A 25463-nucleotide genomic window follows, 5' to 3' on the forward strand; every position below is an offset into this window, starting at 1 on the left:
AGGAAAAACCTTTTTTTCTGATTGGGACTGAGTTTCAAATACAAAGAGAAGAGACCCATGCCCAGCAATCCTTCTGCCACTTCCACACCCTGGTGCTCCTGCTCAGCACCAGACAGAAATAGTTTGGGATGAAGAACAGGGATGGATGTGGGGCAACAAGGAACAAGTGCCCAGGCACACAGCCCACAACACAGGCTCTGGCATCCAGATTTTCCAAACCAAAGCTCACACCCAGAAGCACTACAGCCTTCCCTCAAAGCCAAAGGAAAGAGCCATCCACCAGCCCCCAGACACACCTCTGCAAGTCCAGAGACCTTTCTTATCTGACTCTCTCAGCTGCTTCCTCCCAGACATTCACCTCAAAAATCTTTAAATGACTCCCTCCCCCCAAAAAGAATTCTGATTTCTATTTTAGTTTTTTATTTGTTAGTGAAGATTTTGTTCACAAAAAACTTCAAATCTTAACACAGACCTTCTCTGTGTCAGAATAATTTGTTAGGGATGTGTCTAGGTCTGAAAGGAGATTGGACTGAGGTGGGGATTGGTCTATTCTTCCTAGTACCAAGCGACAGAACAAGAGGAAATGGCATCATATTGCACCAGGGGAGGTTTATCACAGTGTCACCAAGGTTGGAAGAGACCTCACAGATCATCAAGTCCAACCCTTTACCACAGAGCTCAAGGCCAGACCATGGCACCAAGTGCCACGTCCAATCCTGCCTTGAACAGCTCCAGGGACGGCGACTCCACCACCTCCCCAGGCAGCCCATTCCAGTGTCCAATGACTCTCTCAGTGAAGAACTTTCTCCTCACCTCCAGCCTAAATTTCCCCTGGCACAGCCTGAGGCTGTGTCCTCTCGTTCTGGTGCTGGCCACCTGAGAGAAGAGAGCAACCTCCTCCTGGCCACAACCACCCCTCAGGTAGTTGTAGACAGCAATAAGGTCTCCCCTGAGCCTCCTCTTCTCCAGGCTAACCAATCCCAGCTCCCTCAGCCTCTCCTCATAGGGCTGTGCTCAAGGCCTCTCCCCAGCCTCGTCGCCCTTCTCTGGACACGCTCAAGCATCTGTTTATGTTGGGTATGAGGAAAACTTTCTTTACTGTGAAACTGATTAGACATTGGAAGAGGCTGTCAAGGGAGGTGGAGGAGTCCCCATCCCTGAAGGTGTCCAAGAAATGTGTGGACATGGAACCTGGGGACATGGTTTAGTGGCCATGGTGGTGTTGTGTTGATGGCTGGAATCATTCTTGGATGTCTTTTCCAACAAAAACAATTCTATGACGCTAAGAGCAGAGATGTTAGCTCATTCTGATGACTCTTTCATCACGTGTCCTTTAAACACAATAGAAAAGGACCCAAAAATACTTCGAGATTGTCTCCTCCTGCATATTTTGTGCCCAAAAATTCAGTGGAATTTGGGCCTATAACTCTCATAGGCTTCACGAAAATTTCAGCTATAATAATTCTCTTTAAACAAAGCAATCAATAAAAAAAATCAAAACCCAAACTATTTTCCTCATTAGTGGTGGAAAAACAGCATTTAATTTCCCATCTATCAGACTGCTGCTTGCTGACAGGCAGCAACAGAGTATAAGCCACTCTTCAGTACACACTTTGTTTTCCCCTCTGCACCTGATCTACAGAGAACAGAAGTCTCCCAAAGCTACCATCTGTGGGAACACACAACCAGATTTATAAAAGTAATAGTGTGCCAAAACATTCACAACAGGTTCTCAGCAGTGCCTAGGCTCTAACTCCCCTGGGGAGAAGTGGGGACACTTACCTCATATTTCTCAAAAATAGCACCAGTGCTGTCTAAGTGCTTTAAAGCAAGTAGTCAGGTCCCACATCCCTAGGCTTACATTTTAACATCTCAAGTTTCAGAGCTGGAAACCTCCAGTTCAAGTCCTAGCAATAACTAAGACAGCAGTAATGAATTACTGCCACATCCTCCTTTTTGCTGGCTTCTTTTCCAGTCCATATCTGAGAGGAGTTTTAGTAGCTGATACCTCTTTAAAGGTTTCCTCCAACTCAAACCAATCTATGATTCTGTGGCCAGAAGATAGTGGTCCATTCTGTCTAGATGTTAAAAGATTTCCTGAAGTTTTCATGCTTCCTGGAATGCTCTTTGGTAGAAATGCGTTTTTCACTAGTAGAATAACTGAGTTTGCAGACTTCTGATCTGGGTGACAATTTGGCACTTGCCATACATATACAGGGTTTGCTGACATTGGCACTACACAGATTATTTCTGCCAAGTCTTAAGTGACAGAGGACAATGTGTCATTAGAACTGGATCAAATGCTCCAGTTACTTCCTAACACCTTAACTGGTCCCTGACATCCATGCCTCCTCTTATTTTAATAAAGAACACATTAAAACCCATTATTCTACTTTACATCTCTCCTACCTGCAAAAAGACACCACAGAAGATTGCTATTTATTTGTTTCAAATGGCATCTCCACCTTAAGCCTGTGCTCATCCCCAACAAATTATCCTGGCATACCAAAGGTCTGCATTAAGATCTGAAGTTTTCAGTGAATGAGATCTTCACTAACAAACGTAAAGCTACACATCACTGAGGAAATGTTCATTATTAGTTATCTAGGAGAATTATTTGATATTTCATATGTACTGTTTATGTGGCTGTGAAATAGATGGATGGCCTCTTTGCCAGTAAACTTTCTCTTCAGGCATCCACTCCTAGAGCCCTGATGTTAAATACATTGCCCTTTCGGCAGGCTGTATGCTCCAGGAGGTCTAAGGGCATATGATGTTTCTGAAAACACATCTGCCTGTACAGAAATAGGCAGCTTTGGAAGCCACTACTTGTGCTTCCTTGGCATCTCTCAACAGTTAATGCATCTCAAACATCAACATAATTGATTTGACAGCAAATGCCCTTCTCCTAGGACTTTCTAGGAGGCCCAAGTGTCCACAGGAGGATGAGAAAGTGCACTCAGCTACCATCAGGGCAAAAGAGAAGGTAGGCATCTATGTACCTTTGCACATGTCAAAGAGAAAACAGCAGTTCTTCAATGTATTTCAGCTGCTTTTAGACAGGAGGCCTTTTTCAGAAGCAACAGTTTAGATATGAGCAAGGGATGGGCACAAAGCAACACGTCATGCTACACAGAGATTAGGCTAAAAGTAGGAACACAAAATCTTGACCAAGAGACTATAACAGGCTGCCCAGAGAGGCTGTGGAGTCTCCTCTGGCGACTTTCAAAACCTGCCTGGATGTGTTCCTAGGCAGCTTGCCCTAGGTGATCCTGCTTTGGCAGGGGGGTTGGACTCAATGATCTCTGCAAGTCCCTTCCAACCCATAACATGCCATGATTCAGTAAGACAAAAATGTATCTATTCATTAAAAAGCCACAAGGAAGTCCATTGCCATAAGTGTTATTACTGACATTCAGCAAAAAAACCCAGTGAGAGCCTCAATGCTTGCATCTTTGTTTCCAAATTTAACAGCAGCATGCTTGGTCAGCACCATTTACTTCTTTGTCCCTCTCAAAGCCCCAACATCATCAATAAGAACACATAACTGTCTGCGCAGCACATCAAGATCTTCACAGAGCCCTCTAAGTTCACAATATGACCTTATTAACCACAGGGTTGCATCTGTCCCTAAAGTTGTACTGACCATACTGAGTCCATAGACATGAAATTCTAGACCAGATGATGATTAATACTGAGACAAATCCACTCTCTGTAATTTCTAAATCTCTTCCCTTCTTAGCATTAAAAAAAAAAAATAGAATGTCCTACAGGCCAGGGGGAGGGAAGAAAAGGGGTCAAATCTAAGTAGATTTCAATCAGCCTCAAAGTCTAGAGATGTGGGGGGTTGTTTTTGAAAAAAAAAAAAGTGAAATCATAATTTGTGTAGCATGGAGAATTCTAAAAATCAAGAAAATCCCTGGCTAACAGAAAAGAAATGGGAACTTTGATATTTCTCTTTTGGAAACACTGAAACTGGCTTATCAAATTGCCCTGCTATTGTCAAATCAAGGCACCATTGTGGAGAGTACTATTTTGGTTTGTATACTGTCATGCTTAAAAATTAACCAGCTGTGTCAAAACCAGCAACTCTATCAAACCAAGCACTAATTAAAGGTTGAAAAAACCCTGCAGCAAGACGGTTGCTTCCGTTCACACCACCTGTGAGTTCTGTGAAGATGTATTTACCAAATTTGACATCAAGCAGATGTGTGGCAGAACAGCTTTCACAGCATAAAGAAACAAAAATCTCAACAGATAGCAGCCACTTCCCCCCAGTTTCATTCTCATGATCCACAGAGCTGCAAGGAACACTTGCTTCCTTCACAGGTAAGAAGGGCATACTGAGGAAGCTGCAAAACCTTGCCAAGTTGGATTCTCCCAGGCAGTATCAGCAAGCATACATTTCATAAGCAAATCATCACTGCATGCCACTCTGCCTCCAGAAGTAGTGCACTTGATTCTGCGAGGCTTATTAGAAAGGAAACACCATTGATGGACTGCAGATTTCCAGAGCAAGTGGGCAGCTTCAGCTCCTCTGTGCTGGAGTGGAGCACAGAGTATCTGAGCAAACATTGTGCAGTTCAGCACAGCTGACAGTTGCTGTTCAACAGCTAATAGCTCAGGGAACCATCATCAACCTGCCCCATCGACAGCAAGAGAGAATTAGACCACATCTGACCAAGTAGGCTTAAGTACTTCCAGTGTTTCAGTGATATTCCCCTTTTTCAGGAGTCCCTAGCACAAAGAATAAACATTTCAGACAGGATGTTGGTGCAAATACTAGCTCCTCTCTTCTGCCCCTTTCAAGGGATTAACTGATGACCTGTAACAGAGCAGAAGAATCGACTTCCCATTCTCTTGGCTGCAACCTCTGAAATCAAGTTTCTGGGGAGAACAAGGCACTAAAATATTAGGGAGTGACTACCAGGATCTCTTAAACTGTCTCATTTTCATAATCATCTGTGTTCTACTAAAGAGGAACTCACCACATTGGTAAGCCATTTTTATCACCACTGAGCAAGTTGCTTATACCTGAAACGGCAGTTAAAAGAAAGGGACTTTTATTTTCCTTGTCCATAGGGAAAGTCTCATCTCATGTGAGTCCACTCGAAGGGTCATAATTCAATTTCACTTATACTTTAAATTTCTGCTTTCTGAGAGCAAGAGCAGACAGGGACCACAAGTAATTCATGTGCTCCTCCTAAAGCCATGCTATCAGACACTTGGCTCTGCTCAAGGAGAGGGTGACTTTTGTTTCCTCTGAAGTGGCTTTGGCTATGTGAACAAACAGAAACTCTCATCTAAACTTGTTTTCTCTGGGGCCCAGAGCCAGCATTTAAACTCTTGCCAAGACAGTGATTAACAGACTAATTCAGAACTCTGCTGATCCAACTCTCCACCAGAAAAGGGTGCTGGGACTCAGGATAGATGACCTTATATCCAAAATCCATCCCTATGTCAGACACAAAGGCAACATCTTCTGCAAGCTTTAGTCAACCAGAACTTCATGCCTTCCAGTGCTTCTTCCCTGACTTTGCAAGTGGCATGAGTTGAGCCAAATCTGCTGCTGATACTCAATACCAAGCTGCTGTCATGCCAGCTTCAAAATGAAAGTGATGGCTGGAGCAAAGCGTTGTGGGGCTTGAAGTTCAGATTGTAGCAAGAGAGGCTTCTTGTTCCACTAGTTCCTCCTGGTTTCCAGTTTTGGGGTGTGGGTCTTTTCCACTGGGTGGGCGTCGGGTCAGGGGGTGGAGGGAGGTTCCTGGCTTCTGCTGCTGTTTCTGCATGTAGGCTAAGGCAGCTGTGCATTGTAACCTTTCAGTAAAACTCCATCTCAACCCAGAGAGGTTTTGTATTACTTTTCCTCTCATCTGTCTGATGGGAGAGGGGCTTGTGAGAGCAGGCTGTGGTTACCCAGGACAGCAGGTCCTCAATGCAAATTAAGAAAACTAAAGCCAGTACCACTGTGAAGGTTTCTCATACTCAAATCCTTGTGGCCGCTGTACAGGTCACCATGTCTGCCAACAATCTGCCACAATTTTGAGAGACATTTTTTTACTCCCACAAAACAGTGAAACTCTCTTGGGAACTGAAGGAATACTTCCAGCACTTAGCTGCTTGAAATTGCATCCCAATAACTTGACTGGATTTGTGCTTGTTTGTTGATCTGGTCCAAAGAAATATTTTAGGGAAATAACATTTCCATATTGTTTGGACTGGATCATCTTTGATATACTCTGTGATTCCATGATTAGCCAATTCTCATGACTACATTTCTGTTAGCTACAGAGGGAACATACAAAACTCCCTATACCTCTCCAAAGCACATCTCATTTTGCCAGTGGGACTTGGATTTTTTCACCTATGTTTTGCATTAAATCCCTAATTACTGCACTCCATGCTGTGTCACATAACAGGACACACAACTAATGAAAACTGTGGTTAAAAGTGTGATTTATATTATTTTAGTAGAATATCCTAATTAAGCATCCCAAGATCAACCCAAAACCTCACATCAGCTTCCTGCAAATGTCTGCAGTGGTTTTGCAATTCTATTCTGTATTTCTTATAGTCAGTAGATGGCAAATTTCACATGCTAGTAGCTGACATGTTTTGTTCCACCAAATGGTAATAAACTGCACTTCAGACCAAATCTTAATCGTCTCTTGCTTTTGACTGCACAAAAAATTGCACTACTGAATTAGATTTGTAATCAATACCAAATAATTTTAAGAACTGAGCCCACAGCACCCTTGGGATTCAGGGTTCTGCACAAGGAATCCAGGATGACTCTGGGGCTGCTAGGCCCCTCATGCTGAAATTACCACTGGCCCTCACTCTAAACTGTGAGCCAAAAAACTCTATCCAAGCTGCTGGCGGCTCCATGGAAACAGTCAAAGGGGGACAGAAGCATTATTGTTATCCACTGCAAAGCTGAGGAGATTTGTTAAACCAATATTCTAGTATTCTGTGGCTAAAATACCATCTGTCTCTTTTTCATGCAGCTCTTTCTTTAAATGTTGCCATAGCACAATCCGCACTGAGAATACCACCAGAGAAAATACAGAATCCTGCCCTGTCTTGAAAGAAAATGGACATTTTATGGAATCAGTATTTTTCATCACAAGATGTTCATGGGCACAGACACTATTTAAGAATAGGACTCTAAGGAAAAGGATGAACTCTTAGCAACCCGCCCAGGTCACTGCAAGATGGGGGCCTATGAAAATATGTCAGTAATTCCCTACTTTAAGCATTATTCAAGGTCTATTCTTAGTTCACTAAAAGGATGGTTTTGTATGCAAGCTATTATATATTTTATCTATTTATATATGAACATATATAATAATTTCTATCTATATAAATATATTATAAATATATCATGCAAATTCTTTGTTATTTTATGCAAGTAGGGTCACACTCAACCACTACCGGAGACAATATGTACAGCCTGAAACACTGCAGTACCCAGAATTTATAATATCATGCTCTCTTTTCATTGATTTTGACTTTAACAAGCCAGTAAGCCCATCTTTTATTTAATTAAAATGCATATAAATAAGAAAACAGCCAACTGAGATGAAAATATCATGTCCCAGATCAGCTTGCAGTTCCATGTAACTTCAAAATGTATGTTTTCTTCTCCCATCGTATCACTAGCAGTGACTTCCAGAACCTCAAGGAAGCATTGCTCCAGCTTCCCATGCCCTGTATCCTTGCCCTTTCTTCCCTTTTTCTTGGAAAAGAATCTGAACATTCCCATTACCAGGGAAGCTGAGCACCAATTAAGCCAGCAGGAATTACTATTTATCTCTTCACATCAGCTTTTCAGTAGAAATGTAAACACATATGTGGCTATCCCATTAGCCATTTCTATCCATCTTTTAGCATCAAAATACCTTCAAAAACAAAAACATCACAAGCAGCATTCACTAGAAATGCTCAAAATTATTCATTTGTGAATACACTGTGACCAGAGTTGCTTTTTTTAATTTGAGTTATTATCATTCTTACCCTTCTATCATGTGTTCAAAGACAGGCATCCTCTTACTCTGTTCATAATGCAAAGAACAGGACTCAACACGTAAACAGCCAGGATAAAGCAAAACTCCTGTTAAATGTTACCATTTAAAAATGACCCCTGACATTTACAGGATGATTTTTAGCTGAACTGTGCTGCTTTAAAAACAGAAGCATCTGCTAGCACTGGCCAGGGGAGCAGCGTTCTCCTCCTATGTACACAGGTGGTGAGGTGCATTCTCAGCTGGCACAGGTTTAAGCACAAAACTGCCCAGCAGACCCAGTGGAGATGAAGGTTCATATATGACATGGCAAAGCACTAAAGAATTAAGAGGTTTCACCTATAAGACATCCAGGATGCTGTCTTGAACACACACACACACAGATTTGCACTAAGGCTGCATCTGAAACCAGAAAAACACCTCATGGTAATTTCAGAGATTTTAATAGGCACAAGCTATTGTGTACAATAACAAATCCGTTTCCAAGGACGCTGCTTACACCTCCATTGAGTTCTCCTAACACAGGCTGCCACACAGCTCACTGGCACTGACTGCACACTCCAGGAAAACAGCAACATGTAGGTCATGCTGTGACCTACAAAAATATGTGACGCAATTCAACGGGGAGCTGCTAGCACAGCACCTTGTGAAAATGGGCAGAACACCACTGGGCCAGCAATATCTACCTGCAGATACATGGATGAAGCAGCTCTGCCTCTAAAACACCTACTGGACACACTTCAAACCTACAGGCTCATTCTTAAAGGCATTTCCAAATCAATTAATGCAACCTCTTGCTTAGTTGTAAGCTACCAAATAGTAACCACCAAAATTGCTCTTTCAGTCATAAGTTACTCAATGTTCTTCGAGTGCAATGGTTCCTATGTACTCTTTGTTTGCCAAAGACTGGTTTAACCCATTGCAATTTCCCGTCAGAAAGGGAAGATGAACAGAGGGTATGACTAAGGCCTATATTAAATTAAAGCATTCTCCTAGCTGATTCTCCAAAAATGACTGCATTTCATTTTGCTCCTCACCAATGCACAGACAGAATACAGCAGCTTGTAGAACCTTAAATATTAAGTACAAATAAGTGAAGTCCTTTAAAAACTCATCAATAAAATATTTGTGCACCAAATGCACCCCAAACACGAAACAGTATTGACTCTAATCAATTTCTGTCACCTGCAACATTAAGAGTTCTTAGGATTTCACAGACAGCATAGAAATGAATAATGAAAGATATTTCTGGCTCCATTTTAAATCAACATCTCTCCCGCCCCCATCCCTAAATCCAGAATCTCTGACTCCACCATTTCTCCCAACTTCATTTGCTCACCTATTGCCTTAGACCAGCCAGCACCTCAATGCAACAACAGTTTCTTCTTTTCAGTTCTAGTTTCCATGTAACTTAAACCTTTTGGTTACAGTCCATGCAAAGAAAGGTTTAATAAGGCTTTTTCTCTAAACCCTTAAAAGAGTGTACAATAAACAATTTCAACAAAATTCAACAAATAACTTGACAACTGGAATAAAGATGTTAAACAGCAACTGTGGAATACTGCCTCCCAGGTGGAGAAGGAAAGAATGCAGAAAGTGAAAATGAGAGACAAAAAAAATGTCCAATTCAGCATCTGCCATTCTCAATTCAAGTATTTCACTCTCCTCTGGTGAGACCTCACCTGGATTACTGCATCCAGGTCTGGAGCCCTCAATATAGGAAGGACATGGATCTTCCTATACTGGAGCAGGTCCAGAGGAAGGCCATGAAAATTATCAGGAGGTTGGAGCATTTCTGCTACAATGACAGGCTGAGGGAGCTGGGGTTGTTCAACCTGGAGAAGAGAAGGCTCCGAGGAGACCTAATAGCAGCCTTCCAGTATGTGAAGGGAGCCTACAGGAAGGATGGAGAGAGACTGTTTGCAAATGCTTGCAGGGATAGGACAAGGGGCAATGGCTTCAAAGTAGAGAAGAGTAGACTTAGATTGAATGCTAGAAACAGGTTCTTTGAGAGTGGTGGAGTACTGGAACAGGCTACCCAAGGAGATGTTTGGAGCCCCATCCCTGGAGACATTCAAAGTGAGGTTTGAGAGGACTCTGCGCAGCCTGACCTAGTTGAGGATGCCCCTGCTTACTGCAGAGGGAGTTGGACTAGATGATTTTCAGAGGTCCCTTCCAACCCAAGCCAGCCTATGATTCTATTTCATTTGGAGATGTCTGATAAAATAATCCAAAGTAATGTTATGTTTTGCATTATCATTTTTAACATAAAAAGAAGACCCGGCATACCACAGCAACTTTTCTAGCTAAGCTGTTTTCTCAGGTATATCAGCTTGCTTTGTTATTCAGCACAGAGTTACATTCCAGCCAAAGTTAGAAATGCAGTTCTGGTCTATTTAGACTATTTTTGTATTCAGTATCTGTTGGTGCTTGTGAACTAACAGGATTTCATTCTGTTTGCAGCATTCATTTGCCTCTTTTTTGTTTACCTATGCTATATAGATGGTCACATCTATCAGATCATTTTGCCTCTCTTCTGACAATAGCTGGTTCAGACTGTTTCACATGGGGAACTGGTTGTGATGCCCAAATGTCACCTTCCAGATGAAATACAGGTCCTCCAGTTTCCAGCATATGAGTTTCTCAGCTACCCACCAGTGACCCAAATGGCTCACAAGAAAATCATACAGCACTGTAAATTTTAGCGAGCTGAACTGAAAGCCTGCAGAAAGTGCTTGCATGTCATTATTTTCCCTTTAAAGTTTGTTGGATCTTTTAGTCTCTAAGCTGCAGACTGTGATCCACAGTGGTTTTCTGTCATTTATGAAAAAGCTGTATTTACACTTATTTAACTTGACAGTGTTCAGTGCTGTGAGACCATGGAGCTTTTTCATCGCTCTGCCAATAAGCTGTTGAACTTTCTATTTAGAGAGCCATATCCTGGAGCGAAGATTTCTTAGCCCTCATATTTTAAAGGTGAAATTCAAATAGACCTTAAAGATATGGAAACTAGAAGTACTACAAAAATTATGGATGGATTCTGGATATGGAGAGCTGATGACAACAGCTCAGAGAATTGCATGGATGCTTTGCACAGACGTAGATGATGACTACAGAGAGAAGGCTGCACAGAATCCATCTCTGAGGATGGGAAGATAAATTTCTTATAATCTGATACAGACCAGATCTTTAAATGATAGAGATTTAGAGAAGATCTTTGAAGAGGTTACCTGCTGGGAATTTGAGCAAGCTATTGATTGAGAAACACATAGTGCAAACGTGCCATTGTAAATTCAAGCAAAATAATTGGCTTTTAAACCAAAAACATTCCTTTTTAGGTCTTGTAACCCAAGTATTGCATTGCCATGCACAAAGACTGCAGTGAAATCTGATGGAACCTAGAAGATCCAAAGAATGACTAACTAGTAAGTGATGCTTTCTGGTAAGGACTATTTTGCTGCCTCATGACTTTGCAAATTAAATAGAAGGCAGAAATAATGACCATAATGAAAGATGATCATGACTCAGTAACAAAAGCTAAATTTCAAGCATCTTCAGTCTCCTATAGCTTGGTTAAATAGAGGAGAAAAAATGAAAAGGGGGAAAAAAGGTAATAAAAAACAAACTGATTGGATTTCAACTGCTCAAGTTCTGCCTGAGTTACAGCACCATCCATCATCACACCTTCTTTACAGCTGCAGGATTATTTTAATACTTTTTTTCAACCAAAATATCAGTTGTCTATCAAATGGATGACTAAAAATCAAAATTGAAAGTTATTCTGGGCATCATTTTGCCACTTATGTTTCACAACATTCTCCTGTCTTGAAGACCTCGAGGTCACTTACCCTTTGTAATAGCAGAGAAATTATGTAGCATTCCTCCAGATACATTAAGGTCTTGATAATAAAAGGTCACCAAGAACCCAGCATACACTTATGAAGTACAATAGCCAATCACCTCCTTAAAATACAACTATGTTTTAGCTGTTACCTTATGTTCAGTTCCTAGTAAGTAGGAGAGAGGTTCTTATTCAGAAGATTACTTAACTGGGAATAGCCTCTGGAAGCAGAAGGATTATCAGAAGCCACTGAAAGGTGGCAGGGACAAGCTTATCAAAAGAGAAGCTGAGGAATGTATAAGCATTTGAAATATCACAGAGACTGAAGTTAGGCTTGTGGTGGACACTGTGGAAATACCTGTCTCAAATTCACCTCCAGTAAAGGTCACATTCCTCAGGCACTAGCAGAACAGCCAGTTCAAGATCAGCAAGTGAGAAAAGTTGCAACATCTCTCACTGGCAGCCTGATCCCTTCAGTTAGGAGCTCTGCTGAAAATCAGAGACCCCCCCCAGCAGTCCACCACATTGCCACAGTTCTGGGAAAGGTCTAAGGTCAAAGAGACAATCACATCAACAGCTGCTGCCAGTCACCTCCAACAGGCAACTCCACAGAAATGTTACAACCTTACCTCCCCAAGTCTCCTCCTTGGGATTTTGCTCACTGTGGAAGCAAGAGCAGATCTGGCTGCAACCCTGTTAACTTGATTAGAATGACAAAATATTTCAAGTTGGAAGGGACTCATAAGAATCACGTCCCTGCACATCCACCTTACACTAAACCATATGACCAACACCTTTGTCCAGTGGTAATGTGACCACTTCAGTGACAAATCTACTCCTAATGTCCATTCTGAACTGCTCCTGACACAGCTTCATTCCAGTTCCTTGTGTCCTGCCACTGGAGTGGTGAGATCAGCACCATTGTCTCTGCTCTCACCCTTGAGATAGTTGTAGGTTGAGGTGAGGTCCCTCCTCAGGTTTCTCCAAAATTAAAGGACCAAGTGACTTTAGCCACTCTTCATAAGTCTTATTCTTGAGAACTTTCCCTGACTTTGGTTGCTCTTGTCTGGACACACTCTAATAGTTTGACATCCTTCTTATATATCAAGACATCCACAGTGTCTTTTGATTGCTACAGAACTACTTATAGAGCACCCATGTCACAGCCTCTTCGACAATAATCAATCTCAGACATCATCAATATCATGACCATTCCCAGAGAACCTTTTAGAATCACCAGATATTTACCTCACTCAATCACCAATCTGAGGACACTGGTCCAGTGCCAGCTAAGCTAGCATCTGCTGCACAGCAGGGTTTGAATATTTTCTGTAGAGCAGCAGGCCAGATCAATAGAAACAAAACCTGAGTCAGAGCAGAAGCAATAAACCTCACGTTACTGCCTGAAAAGGGACAAAACAATTTCCTGATGGGAGACTCAGGTTTGATAGATCACACATGATACATGCCCCAGTGCAGAATTTGACCCAAGAAATAAGAGACATAGAGAATTTGGAGTCCAGTGATGCACAGGTCAATATCAGAACACAAATGTTTGAAAATGTACATATCCCATTCATTTTTCCTTACAAGAGCTCCAATTCAGCCATGAACATACGTGATCTCTCCAGTCCCTGCCTATGAGGTAAACTCAGCATCTTTTACATAGTTGCATCCACAGCAAAACCTAGAAAGAGCCTAGAAATGAGTGTTGGGTGCCATGAGACAGCCCAAACGCAGCACCCATACCTGTCCTGAGCATCCGTACTGAGGCTCAGAGGCTGCAATCGGCAGTGTCAGAGCAAGCTTCTCGCCAGCCCCAGCGCCGGTTCCATCGCGGGCGGCTACAGAAACAGGCCTGTACTGCACGTACAAAGAGATGGAGCTTCAGGGGCTGCCGAACGATGTTTCCCCACGCATCCTGACAGCAGCCCTGGCAGCCCAACACACGCACAGGAGCGTTCTGAAGAGCTGCGCTCGCAAGGAGCGGTGTGCCATGGGGCAGGCAGCAGCATCCGAGCAAAAATGATCCCGGGAGCGCCCGCACAGCCGCTCCGGGCTCCGCTCTCCGCCTCAAGTGCCATCTCACTGAGGCCCAGCCCAGGCTGTGCCGGCCGCAGCCTCCTTACATCCCGTTCGGCTCTGGGAAAATCCCTGCCTTTGTACCCATTGCTGGCACCCAGCGCACAGCGCTCGGTACGGGGAGGCGAGACAATGAGCACCGGGCACACAATGGTGCGGAGCTGGGAGAGACTGCAGCGGTTCCGGCACCGCGCTGTGGGCTGCGCCCGGCCACACCTCTCCTCCATCACCAGCTCCAGCTGCCTCCTCTCCATCGCCAGCTCGCCTCCATCGCTTCGTCTCGCCTGCCCCGGCTCCTCGCCTCGCCCCACACCTCCACCCCAGCCCCCCGCAGCCGGCCGCAGTCATTGTTCCGCCGCGGCGGGGACCGGACGAGCCTCCCAGCCGCCGCCGCTCACCGTGCCGCGGCCAGGAGAGGATGCCGAGCGGCTAAGGACGAGCCTGGCGCATCCATCTTCCTGCCGCTGCGGCGGCTCCAGCCCCGGCCTCGCCGCCCTCCTGCGCGCCGACGCTGAGCGCGGGCGCCCGCCCCGCCGCCTCCCCGCGGCGGAGGCCTGCGCTGCTGGGCCGGGGTCTGCGGCAGGCCCCGCCCGCCGCCGCAGCGCGCCCGGCCGCCATGGCAACGCCGCGCCGAGGCGAGGGGAGCGCTGCGGCGGGCCCGGCCGGGCCCTGGCAAAGGCAGCGCCCCTGGAGAGGTCTCTACCGCGTCCCGACGCCAAGAGGCTGCCGGCGGAACGCGGGGTCTGCGAGGCCGCAGCCCCCAGACCAAACCTCGGGCGGCACAGAGCCCGCGGACCTGCGGCGCCTGGGAACTCAGCCCCAGGAAAGGCGCGGCGGCCGAGGGGGACAGAACCCGAGCGACGCCTCGACAACCCCCCTCAGGCCGAAAATCGTTTTGCCGGAGGAACGAGACAGCGGCAGAATGGGTGCTAGGCTCGCGTTTCAGGCATCCATAGCGTTCCGGGAACAAGCTTCCTCCAGCCCAGGCTGACTCGGAACCGTTTCTATTTGAATAAACCGTGGATCACAGACACAAGCCCTTGCACAGCACCAACATCCGTGAGGAGTCGTGCACACAATGACAACACAGGCCCTCCTTCTTCAGAAGCTTCCTTACCCCCATCCTTCCAAAGACTGACTGCAACATCCCTAGAAGGCAGCAGTAGGTTGACAATAAGGAGAATGCCAACCCTTGTCCTTGTGACAGGTAACAGAGAAGGTAGGTATTAGTACTAGAGCTGGTTAGAAAAGGTGTTCTTTTTTCTGCAAAAACAGACTCCTGTTGCTGAGGACAAAGTGAAGACAAGTACTGCAGTCTAGGCTTTTTTCCCTAAGCATAGCACCATATAAAAAACAAAACAAATCACACAACACAGTTAGAGAAGCTGAGATGGTTACTCAATCTGTTACTGACCAAGGAACAACTTTATAGAACGGAGGCAATCAGAACAAAGCTAGCGACAGAGGCTGAATTTTCTGTCTTCCATGCTAAACACCAAATTCCATCAGTCTCCCTTAATCCTTCAGCAACTGCTGGTGCTCTAAAATCTCTATCATGAAACTGTCACAAAAGGGGATGGAGCCCAAGGACCAGGCTTTTGAGTTTGTCCCAGCTTCAGCTTCCTCACCTGTGAAGTACAGCTATTTCATTTGGCCTAAGAATTAACCACCAATTGTCATTACCAGTTAATGATTTTCATAATGTCACTAATGATTGTACCAATATGACACATTATTTATGGGTTATAGATACTAGAAAACTAAGGCTGATTTGTCATTTTTAACATAGTAATAGACCCTCTACTCACATGTAGTCCTCTCCTTAACAAATCACTCCCTCCTTGTGTGACAGATGTTGCTATCAAGCAGAGCTGGCATAGCATAGCAGACCTGTCACTAGGTACTCTGTCATCAGGTTTCTGAAGTTGACATGAAGAGCCTGAACTAGAGTTAGTGGAGACAGACTGATGAACTCAGTCCTCACAACCCAACCCAGGCATAATTGCTCACACTACTGCATCTTATACAGACGAGTATTTGAAGTATGTGTATCTGGAAGAAGCATCCTCCACATCATGGGAAACAAAGTTTCACATGAAAGCTGCACTATAAAGACACCAGAGAACAGCAACTTAACCATTAGGTTTTTTAATTGTGCTATCACACTGTCTGCTTTTTCACTGAAAGCCAAGTAACTGTCAGATGCACAGACAGAATGGCAAACAGCTGTGAGCTTTGGCTACTTGGAATTCCTCTGATACTTCTCCGTCCTTCCACAGAGACACAGCACATTTAAGTGCCTGTATCTACTGCTTTAGTGGAACATCTGTGTAGTTCAAGACAAACCAAAGTCCTTAAATAGCCAATTTCTGGTGCAGACAGAAAGGATATCACTAAGAGGTCATCCAAATGAGTTCAGTGAAGACCAGAGGTAACAAGGCAGAATCAGACTTTGAATACATTTGAACTCAAGCAGATAAGCTCTCTCCTCTCCCTCCGGCAGGAGCAGTCCTGTCTACTGGAACATGTTTGCCCTCTGACTGGGATGACTTGGTGAGAAGCTCTGTGGTTTCTCATGTCTCAGTATAGACACTTTCACATTGGCGCCATCTTTGCTTGCTGGTGCTCATCTGTCTTCAGCTGTGGGCTCTAGTAACCCCTTCCCTTCACAGGAAGGTAGAAATCAGTGTAGACATTTCACTGGGAAGAAATAAGTGGTTACAAGCCCTCTCTGCAATGTCACGTCCAATGCAGAGGTCAGAAGTACTGGCACTGTTCATGGTGTTACAGAAGACAAATTGAGTGGGGAGACGCGACGTGTCGGAGTGTTGTTGGCCGACAATGACACCGGGAGGAAGAAGGGAGCAGCAATATCTGTGGATGATGTTTCTCCTTGGTTGCGAAGCTGTAAGATCTGCCGCAGCAAGGCCTTTCCTTCTTCTCTAGTCTGAAATCAAGTTGTAATAAACAAGGCATCTGTAGAATGCTGGTTTCTGGGCCAAATTCAGTATGTAAGTTACAGTAGTTTGTCATTCTGTAGGCTACATAAAAAACGTCTTTGTTTACGTAGCAGAAGAAAATTGTTAAATCATGTCACTAAGCCTCTCCTTTTACTCACCTGATCTGTGTGGTACTTGTGTTTTGCTTGTGAAGCTGTCTAAATATATCAGCAGAAAGTAGATCAGAGAAGCTTCAATAAAGCTGATCTCAGTTCTCCATAGCTTCAGACAGCTTTGTTAAGGAGAGGCCAAACACTCTGCACTTGTGTGTAGTGTCTACTCCTAGGCTGAAGTTCAAAATCCAAAGTTGTCTACTTTCAGAACATCTCAGAATAGTCACATACAAAACCCAAATACTATTGCATCTTCTACACTGTCTACACACAGAGAATGAGGGGAAAAAAAGGTTATATGAGTACCATGACTCCACTGCATGTGGGAGCCTGGCCAATTGACCACCTCCTCACCACCAAGACTTTCATCAGTCTGCTATGTGGAGCCTCAAATTCATTTAGGGGACACCAATGAGACATGGTTCAGATTTACTCTCCATACCATAACCTGCCATTTTAGACATAAGCAGCATTAGTAGTCAGGTATACACTACCACTCAGAATGCGACTGGCATGGCAGACAGCCCATTCCTTCAATAAAGGATTCCCTCTACTTTGATGGGAAGCATAAGTCCCCTTAGAAAGAGCAAAGGCTGTACAACTACTCACATCATTGAAAGCACAGCATTTCTGAGCACACGCTGAGGCTTCATCCCAGAGCTTACACTTGAAGTAGTATTGGGCCAGGTAACGGAAGGCAGTGCTGACCTCCAGATGCTCTACTATCTCCTGCAGCGAGGGAGGAGGGAAAGCCACAGTCTGTAAGAACCTCCCAAGTTAGATCTACACCATGTTTACTTCTCTTATTCCCACGATATTGTCTTACCCCACAGGAATAAATATCCTGGATGTATTTGATATAGCACTGAGCTGCCTGTTCAGATTCATTCAACTGTTCGTGCAGCCTAGGAAAGGAGAAAAAAGGGGCCACTGGAACAAGACTGCACCGCTGAAGACCTTCTCAGCCTATGAGAAAGCAGCTATTCAACCTGACCTGGACTAAAGACAGGTCTTTTCCCTCAGCATTTACAAGACATGTACCATGTGCTGCCCCTCACAGAAAGAGAGGATTCAGCTTTAGAACAGTTATATTACCAGGAAAGGAGCCAGATACTGACAGACAACCGAAGTGACAACCAAAGCAGGAACTTTTGCTGCTGTTACATTTTCAAGATTTACCAGACCTGACTACCTCCTCCAGTACTGCTACATCCCAGAAGCCTTTGTACATCAGCTTCCCCTGTCACCTGCCCTTTTCCTTCCCCTTACTTTTCCCACTTTGTATTACTTTAATCCTCATCAAAAATAAGTGCTGCTGTCAGTGTTCATATTTCTTTCACATTAGACCTTCTCCTAGTTCCACAACCATATATTGGGGAAATGAAAACATACACTGAAAAAAAAAATCTACCATTTTGTCTATCACCTACCACCATGGATTGCTTTTTAAGTTTCAATACAACAAATAAAATTGATAGCACAACCTGCTCAAATCACCTCAAAATTTAGGACTCCCTTGCAACCAGCCTTATGCTGATTCCCTCTAATTTTCCTTAGGGAAACTGACAACTCAATCTGGACACCAGGATTTGCACTCACTACATACCTAGGGACAGCAGTTATTACAGAGCTGTCCAAGCAACACTCTCCCATTTAGTGTTTTATCAAAGTGCCAGTCACATTTACCACAGCGCCAACAGCTCATGGTAACACAGATACTCACTTTGCTAGCTTCACCAGTGCCATTTTCTCCACATCTCCCACAGCATAAGCTCTCCAGTAGCACTGTAGGGAAGGAAATTCAGTCAACCACACCACAAAAAGACAAATTGTGCTTTTCCAGCAAAGGGGCAGGTATGACCTGCAGAGGACTCTCTCCCTTTATCAGCTACTCTAGTTACATTGCAGCAGAACCTCTCCAATTGAAACCACACAAAAATGGTTTTCACAAGCTCCTAACAACACTGTATATTTGTCCAGCAGCACTAGCTAGACAATTCTGCTGCATCTCCAGCGTCCTTAAAGACATCTTAATGTCTTACTCCATACAACAGTTCTCACTCACCTTTTTAGCTTCCACCAACTGATTGAGTTTCTCATAGCACTCTCCTAGAGCAACCAGCATTCGAGAATCGTTTGGCCTGTAAAAGAGCAATTCCTAAATGTAGTTTGATGGACAGCCATCCAATCTTAGAGTGGAGTGCAGGGGAAAATCAAGAAACAAAAAAAAACATCTACACCTAGAAGTGTCTTCATCCTCCCTTACATAAAACATCACTTAAGCTCCTGAACAATGTTTCTCGGCATTTAATTGACAAAGCCTTTAGCTAATGCAACCAAGATTTGGAATAGTGAGACTGCATAAATCACATAACAGAGATATTCTTCTCCTTTGCTCAAATTAGTTCCTCTGTGTAAGTAACAACCACTCCAGAACAACCATCAATAAACATGGGTCAGTTCTCAATGCTACCTGAGCTGGTGAGCCCGTCGGTAGTAATAGAGACAGTAAAATGGCATCTTGAGGATTTCATAGGTTTGCCCCAAGCCATACCAGGCTCTGTAGTCTCTTTTGTTCACTTCTATTGCATGCCTGTCAAAGAAAAGGAGACGAACTAGTCAGAAAGCAATCAGGATCAAAACCAAGACAGAATTCAGCAAAAGATGAACAAAACCCCTAACATACTACTTCAGTCCCCATGCAACCATTTTGTGCAGTACAAGTGATACCTATAAGCTTGGATAGCTGCAGATGTGTTCTTCATTTCCATATACTCATGCCCCATAAGTGTCCAGGCTCCCAGGTAACGAGGATTCAGTTTCAAAGCCCTCTGGAAATAGAGCGCTGCTTTTTCATGCTGGGAACGCAAGCTATAATAATTCCCTAAGGCAAAAGTCACAATGTTTATTTAAATTAGATAATAATACAAACCTCAGCACTAAATTAGGAAAGAAACAAAGTCCCATTAAAGGTAGATCTGACTCAAATCTCAAGAGACCAAATGTCAGTCTGTTCTCTAGTGTTCTCAGTGCTTTTCCAGTTGAACCAATCAGAGATCACACCTCCTCAGCCTTCAAACTTATGTCATGATGATACATTTCCTGACACACAATTCCTTCCGTTGGGGTTTCAAGACTAAAAGGGATTACCAGATACAGGGGTCTTCAAAATGGTTTCTTCACCTTTCTACGCTGATAATATTACAGCAACTTTTTTCAGAGAGAAACAATGGAAATTTGGTCTGCTTTTTATGCTGTCTGAATCTATATTCAATAGCTTTGCTGGCTGTTTTCACAAGTGTTCCCAAGATCTAAGATATAGCCTGCACACAGCATAATGAGAACATGGAAAAGAGATGGCTCTCACCAATTACACAGCAGGTCTCAACACGATACTTGTCTATCTCACAGAGATTGTGAGCCAGGTAGCTCAACTCAGGCTTCATGCTCTAGTAAAACAAAGAAATGGAAGTGATGAGAAAAGAAGCATGTTACTGTTCCAAACAAAACCCAGGCAGTCTGCAACATGTACACTGCATCTGCTTCATGGCACTGCAAAGCAGAAAGCAGAAGCTGAAAGCCTACAGAGGCCAGACCAGACAGCTCCACCTCCTTCACTCATGTTTAACATACCTCTAACAAACACCACCACTACGGACAGGCAGCAGCAGGAGTGCTTACCCTTACATACAGCAAGTTGGAGAAAGTGTCCATGTTTTCTACCCTGTAGGGGTCTTGTTTCCTTAGCTCGTTAAAGATGGATAAAGCTTTGTCAATATCTGAAGAACAGGCAAGGGGAGAACAAGAATTATAAATGCCAAGTTTGCATGAAGAGGCTCATTCCTACATCAGTAAGTGCCACTGACCTCGGATATTATGGTAGGCAACTGCAATCTGAGAGATGATGTACGTGCTTTTGGAAAATCCTGCATCAATGAGACTCTGATACTTCTGCAGAGCCTCCTCTATCAGCTGCAGCTCTGTATAAATGTGTGCAAGAAAGAACTCTTTCATCCATGTGTCTGGCAAGGACAGGAACTTCAACTATCAAGAACCAAAGAGGAGGAAGAGATGACAATCAGTAGTATTCCAAGAGTCACCCACGGCAAGAATCCATTCTCTTCCCTCCCATGATTTAGTAGATGCTTGAGGCAGGAGGCTTTCCTGCAATCGCTTTCTTAAAGCAGCAGCTACAAAAGAGCAGTATTAGGACCAAGAATTAATACCAGATTCTTCCACGGGGTGGGGACTGAATAATGCCTATAAACTGAGAATATTACAGAGGAAAGAAGCATTAAGAAAGCTAGTCTGAAATGCAGCACAGTATCAACCATGTAATTCTATTCAGTCACTCTCAATCCAATCCCCCTGACTGCTGAAATTGCAGAACTGAAGACATTTAATGTGGTAAATTAGTGAAGAAATTGTATTTGAATCTGACAGCACTCAGGTTCTGCTTCAGACCCTGGTCATACTTCTCCATTAAATTCCCAAGTCCTTTGGAAGACTGTACCTGCTTCCTGTGTTTGGTCATCGATATCATATCACTATTCTGGATGATCTAAATGAAAAAGGCAATAACCTTCCTGACAGCTATTGCAGAAAATGCAAATCACCCGTTTCTTAAATCACTTTGTGGGTGAACAGGAAGAAACTAGCCCCATTCCCACAAAGATTTTCAAACTACAGCATGCCAGGCAACTCAAGAGAGAGCCTTTAACAACATCATTTACAATCTCTGATTGCTCTGCCTTGTAAGAATCTTAGAGAACACAGCAACAGCAACATCAGACTTATGGCAACTTAATAATCAATTACTGAACCAGGGTAAACTCTGCTACTTGTTACCACATCTGGGTATTTCCAAAGTTTTACCATCTCTTTATCTGTAATCAAGTTGCAAAGTTCTAGCCAGGCTCCCCAGTGCAAAGGCAAGACATGGGTAGCTTCGACAAACACATCAATTGCTTCTTTCACCAGGTCCAGCTTTCGCAGCACGACACCATACCTGTGAAGAGTTATTAAGTTAATCAGAATCACAGAACACTACACATCCACACATATACATCAAACATGCTAGAAACACACACAGAAACTCACAGATAAAGGCCAAATCCATCTAGTTCCCTCGCCTTGTGTTTCTTGCTGAGCTCAACTCTCAATTCTCGTAGAGCTTCATTTTTCACCTGTCCTTTTTCCAGAGGTCCTGCATGACAATAAAGCCAAATAATGAGCTTTCAGTCAATTCAAGTCCAAGTTATATTCAGACATGACCTGAAAGCTTCCCAGCCTGTGATTATTTTCCTCTTTAAAACACTTAGCCTGATCACCTGCTTTACCAGAAAAACTGATTTAAAACTGTAATCTCTATTAAAACAATGAAAGAAATCATGTTATAGCACACTATTATCAAAAATTGAGAAGAGAACCATAAACCCAAGATTATTTATAGGAAGAGGCATTAATGGAACCTTTGTTATATTGTCCTGTGTTTCTTGACACCAGAAACTCACCCAAACTATCCACTGTCTCGTCATCCTTCTTCTTTTCCCCTGACTGTGAGAAGAGAGGAAGACCAAGATGACATTAGGACAGCATACTCCTCACATATGCTCCAATGCTAGGAGCAGCAGCATGTAAATATAGTTTAAAAAACCATCAGAGTTCTCTGAAGAACAATCCCATCTCCCTTCCCCCTAAACAAACAATGTGGACTTTTAAACAGTCATCTGGAACAGAAGAGGCAAAAAAGATGTCCCAGAGATAAGTGGGGAGCAGAAGAGTTCAGCACTAAAAGGTGGCTTTTCCTTCTATCTTACCAGGTATCTGGAGTACATATACAAGAAGTAAGCCTTCTGACTCTTGCAGCCCCGCAGAAAATAGGCAGCCCTGTCATATTCCTTCAAATCAAAGTAAGACTTGGCTAACGTATAGGCATCCAGGTCACGAGCGTCCTCCTGTGGGGACACAAATGAGTTTCAGACCTCAGTTCTGACACACTTTAGGAAAATTATCTAGTTACAAACATAAATGAAATTGCTCCAAAAGCTAAAAAAAAAAATATTATTTATCCTCAAAGATGGTTTCAGTACACTCAGAAACCTCCTCATTCCTTCACACAGATTCCTCGTTCTCAAATATCGAGTACACATGGCATAGAAACATTCAAAGCAAACAGTGAGGTTCCAGGAAACAAGCTGCCACGAGGCATCAATTTGCTCTTCAACAGGTAGGCATGACCATTAATAAGAGGACTGCTCAGGAATTCCATATTAAACAATACTGACCTGCTAACTTAAAGGCAAGCATTTCCTTGCTAACTACACCTTGTAATGCTCTAAGATCTTACACTGCTGTAATTTAACAACAAATAGGCATATACCTAAAAGTCCTACTGTACACCTACACAGGTGGGGATGGATATGCAACTAGTTTCAATCATGCCCTCGTGAGCAGAAGTTTAATAGCACTTCAAAACTTCTATTGACAGCAATTACTGACCTTACCAGAGGCAAATAAAAATTACTATGTGCGATTTCAATTTTTGCTTATAGAGCGTTTACCTTCGGGCACAGCAAGGTATACAATGCAATGCTGTCACTTAAGGTTGCACATTAAGCTCAGGCCGCCCCGTTAAATGCCGAACGGAAGAGAGTCGAGAGCACTATGAAACACCCAGCCCAGTTCGGAACAAGAGCAGTACTGCACAGACAAGACCACAAAGCGGCTGTACTAGGGAGAGCTGCCGCGCTTGCCCTTCGCGTTATCAACTCTTCTAACAGGGCTCGGACTTGAGCCACCCCACCCAGTTCACGGCGCGGCAGCGGCCCAAGGAAGCCACCGAACCGCAGGTCGCTGAAGCCGTCCCTGGCCAGGCCTTCTCCCAGTCGCGCCCGTACCTCTGTGAGCGCGGGGGGTGGCGGCAGCTCGCTCAGCGGCAGCGGGTCCAAGGCGAAGGCCAACTCAGAGGCCCTGCGAGGAGAAAGAGAGAGCCATCAACGTAAGGCGCTCGGGCCGCGGGGCCGGGCCCACCGGCGGCACTCACCACTTCCCGCTGTGCTGCAGGCCGCGCTCGCGGCTCCGCTCCGCCACACTCAGCAGCTGCTTCTTGATGTCCCGCAGGTCCGAGAAGTCGCCGCCCGACAGCCCCGCCGCCGCCGCCGCCATCCCGCCGCCGCGCCTGCCAGCCAACCACAGCGCCGCATACTGAGCGCACTGCCGCTCTGTAGACGCAGCTTCCTCCTTGGCTGAGCGCGACTCGCCTCACCCCCAATCAGCGGCGGCGCGCTGGAGCCTTGGCGCCTGATTGGTCAGTTGTGGCGGACTCGCGGTTTCACCACGGAGCCTCCCTCGCTGTCCGGGGCCAGCGGTACCGAGTCCGCCCCCTACCCGGGCTCCGCTCCGTCCCGTCTCTGCCCCATCCGCCAAAACTCAGATGAAAAGAGGTCCCGAAGATAAGTTTTTGCTGTCTTTGCAGTCTGCTTTGTGTTTTCCGTAGCTGGGAATGAGCTGCCGGATGAACTGTTCTGTACTAAATTCTGTATTGGATATTTGATAATGACATTGGTTTAATTAAGCGTGTCCAGTTCTCGCAAGAGTCAAATAGATGGTTTGGGGTTTGTTTTTGTGAGGTCCGTGAAGTAATTTTACTCAGGTCTGTTTGTCTCCAGTTTGGGACCCACTGGGTGTTGTGTGCCGTTTTGCTGCCTAGAAACTGACAATGCGCCTGAGGTGCTCAGTGACAAGAAATACGGAACCTTCTGAGGGGGAAAAATGCATAAAGTGAAGTTTATTTGGATGCTTTCTGAAATCTGGGCAAAATAGCCCTTACATGATCAGGTTCTTGATGTGTGCCACTTGGGCAGCCGTGCCCTAACTTCGTATGATTGCCCTTCTCGAAAAGCAGTAGTTTTGATAGCTGTGACATGCTGATCTCTTCAGTGAGAAAACGTCTTCATTTTTTGGTACCCGCCAGATGGATCTGCGTGTCCAAGTAGCTGTCATTGCAGTAGCTCACCAGCTGTTGAGATCAGTTGTGGTTCTATCTGTTCAGCAGGAGGTGGCGCTTGGGGCTGCTGCTTGACGCAGCAAGCAGAGGATGACAGATTGCTTGATGATGGCTAAGAGTTCAGTAATTCAATTGCTTGAAGACTTGCTCATAATGAGAACTCATAATTCTTCCTGTCATTCCATTGTGTAATAGCTGCATCTTTTAAGTGACACTCAAGGCTTGCTTTTAGAGCAGGGGGCTAATTAAATCCTCTGCATCAAAACTGGTAATAACTTCTGGAGGTGCAGATTAATTTATCTGTCCTAACTGGGTGCTGCTGGAAGAGCAGGAGTTTGTTCATGATGGCACTGCACACTAGCGGGATGAGGCTGTCTCTAGTCACTCACGGAAATG

At 44.4% G+C, this 25463-nt stretch overlaps 2 protein-coding genes across 5 annotated transcripts in view; both read right to left on the minus strand.

Annotated features, from left to right (window-relative positions):
* Positions 1–14478, minus strand: part of JAKMIP2 (janus kinase and microtubule interacting protein 2) — a 47161-nt gene extending 32683 nt beyond the window's left edge. The window contains exons 1-3 of one of the 3 annotated variants that reach the window (XM_064161715.1): positions 14346–14478; positions 13615–13728; positions 13114–13230 (exon numbers count right to left, since the gene is read on the minus strand). The gene's annotated coding sequence lies outside the window, so the exon portion shown is untranslated. The remainder of the gene's footprint in view (positions 1–13113; positions 13231–13614; positions 13729–14345) is intronic. The other 2 variants (XM_064161717.1, XM_064161714.1) reach the window with 2 other exon arrangements.
* A 1601-nt stretch (positions 14479–16079) lies between these two features.
* Positions 16080–24276, minus strand: CDC23 (cell division cycle 23). 2 transcript variants are annotated; one of them, XR_010306393.1, is made up of 17 exons: positions 24105–24276; positions 23959–24031; positions 22879–23016; positions 22573–22615; positions 22160–22265; positions 21935–22067; positions 20926–21103; positions 20741–20838; positions 20427–20508; positions 19790–19943; positions 19533–19652; positions 19125–19200; positions 18783–18844; positions 17886–17964; positions 17669–17788; positions 17066–17233; positions 16810–16894 (listed from the first exon to the last, which is right to left on the minus strand). XR_010306393.1 is itself a non-coding variant. In XM_064161718.1 (16 exons), the coding sequence occupies exons 1-16, from the start codon at positions 24224–24226 to the stop codon at positions 16724–16726; spliced, it is 1755 nt and encodes a 584-aa protein (XP_064017788.1). In that variant the 5' UTR covers positions 24227–24271; the 3' UTR covers positions 16080–16723. The 2 variants fall into 2 exon arrangements, 1 of the variants encoding a protein (XP_064017788.1); XM_064161718.1 differs by lacking the exon at positions 17066–17233 and having other exon boundaries at positions 16080–16894; positions 24105–24271.
* Between the last annotated feature and the right edge of the window lie 1187 nt (positions 24277–25463).

This window comes from Pogoniulus pusillus, chromosome 22, assembly GCF_015220805.1.
Source record: "Pogoniulus pusillus isolate bPogPus1 chromosome 22, bPogPus1.pri, whole genome shotgun sequence".
Taxonomy (NCBI): domain Eukaryota; kingdom Metazoa; phylum Chordata; class Aves; order Piciformes; family Lybiidae; genus Pogoniulus; species Pogoniulus pusillus.

Coding starts and splice junctions, on each gene's coding strand:
- CDC23 (XM_064161718.1), bottom strand. CDS start 24,226: ATGGCGGCGGCGGCGGCGGGGCTGTCGGGCGGCGACTTCTCGGACCTG. Junction 19,944..20,426: donor TGAGACCTGCTGTGTAATTG/GTGAGAGCCATC, acceptor CTTTTGCCTTAG/GGAATTATTATAGCTTGCGT. Junction 19,653..19,789: donor GCAGCTATCCAAGCTTATAG/GTATCACTTGTA, acceptor TTTCTTTGACAG/GCATGCAATAGAAGTGAACA.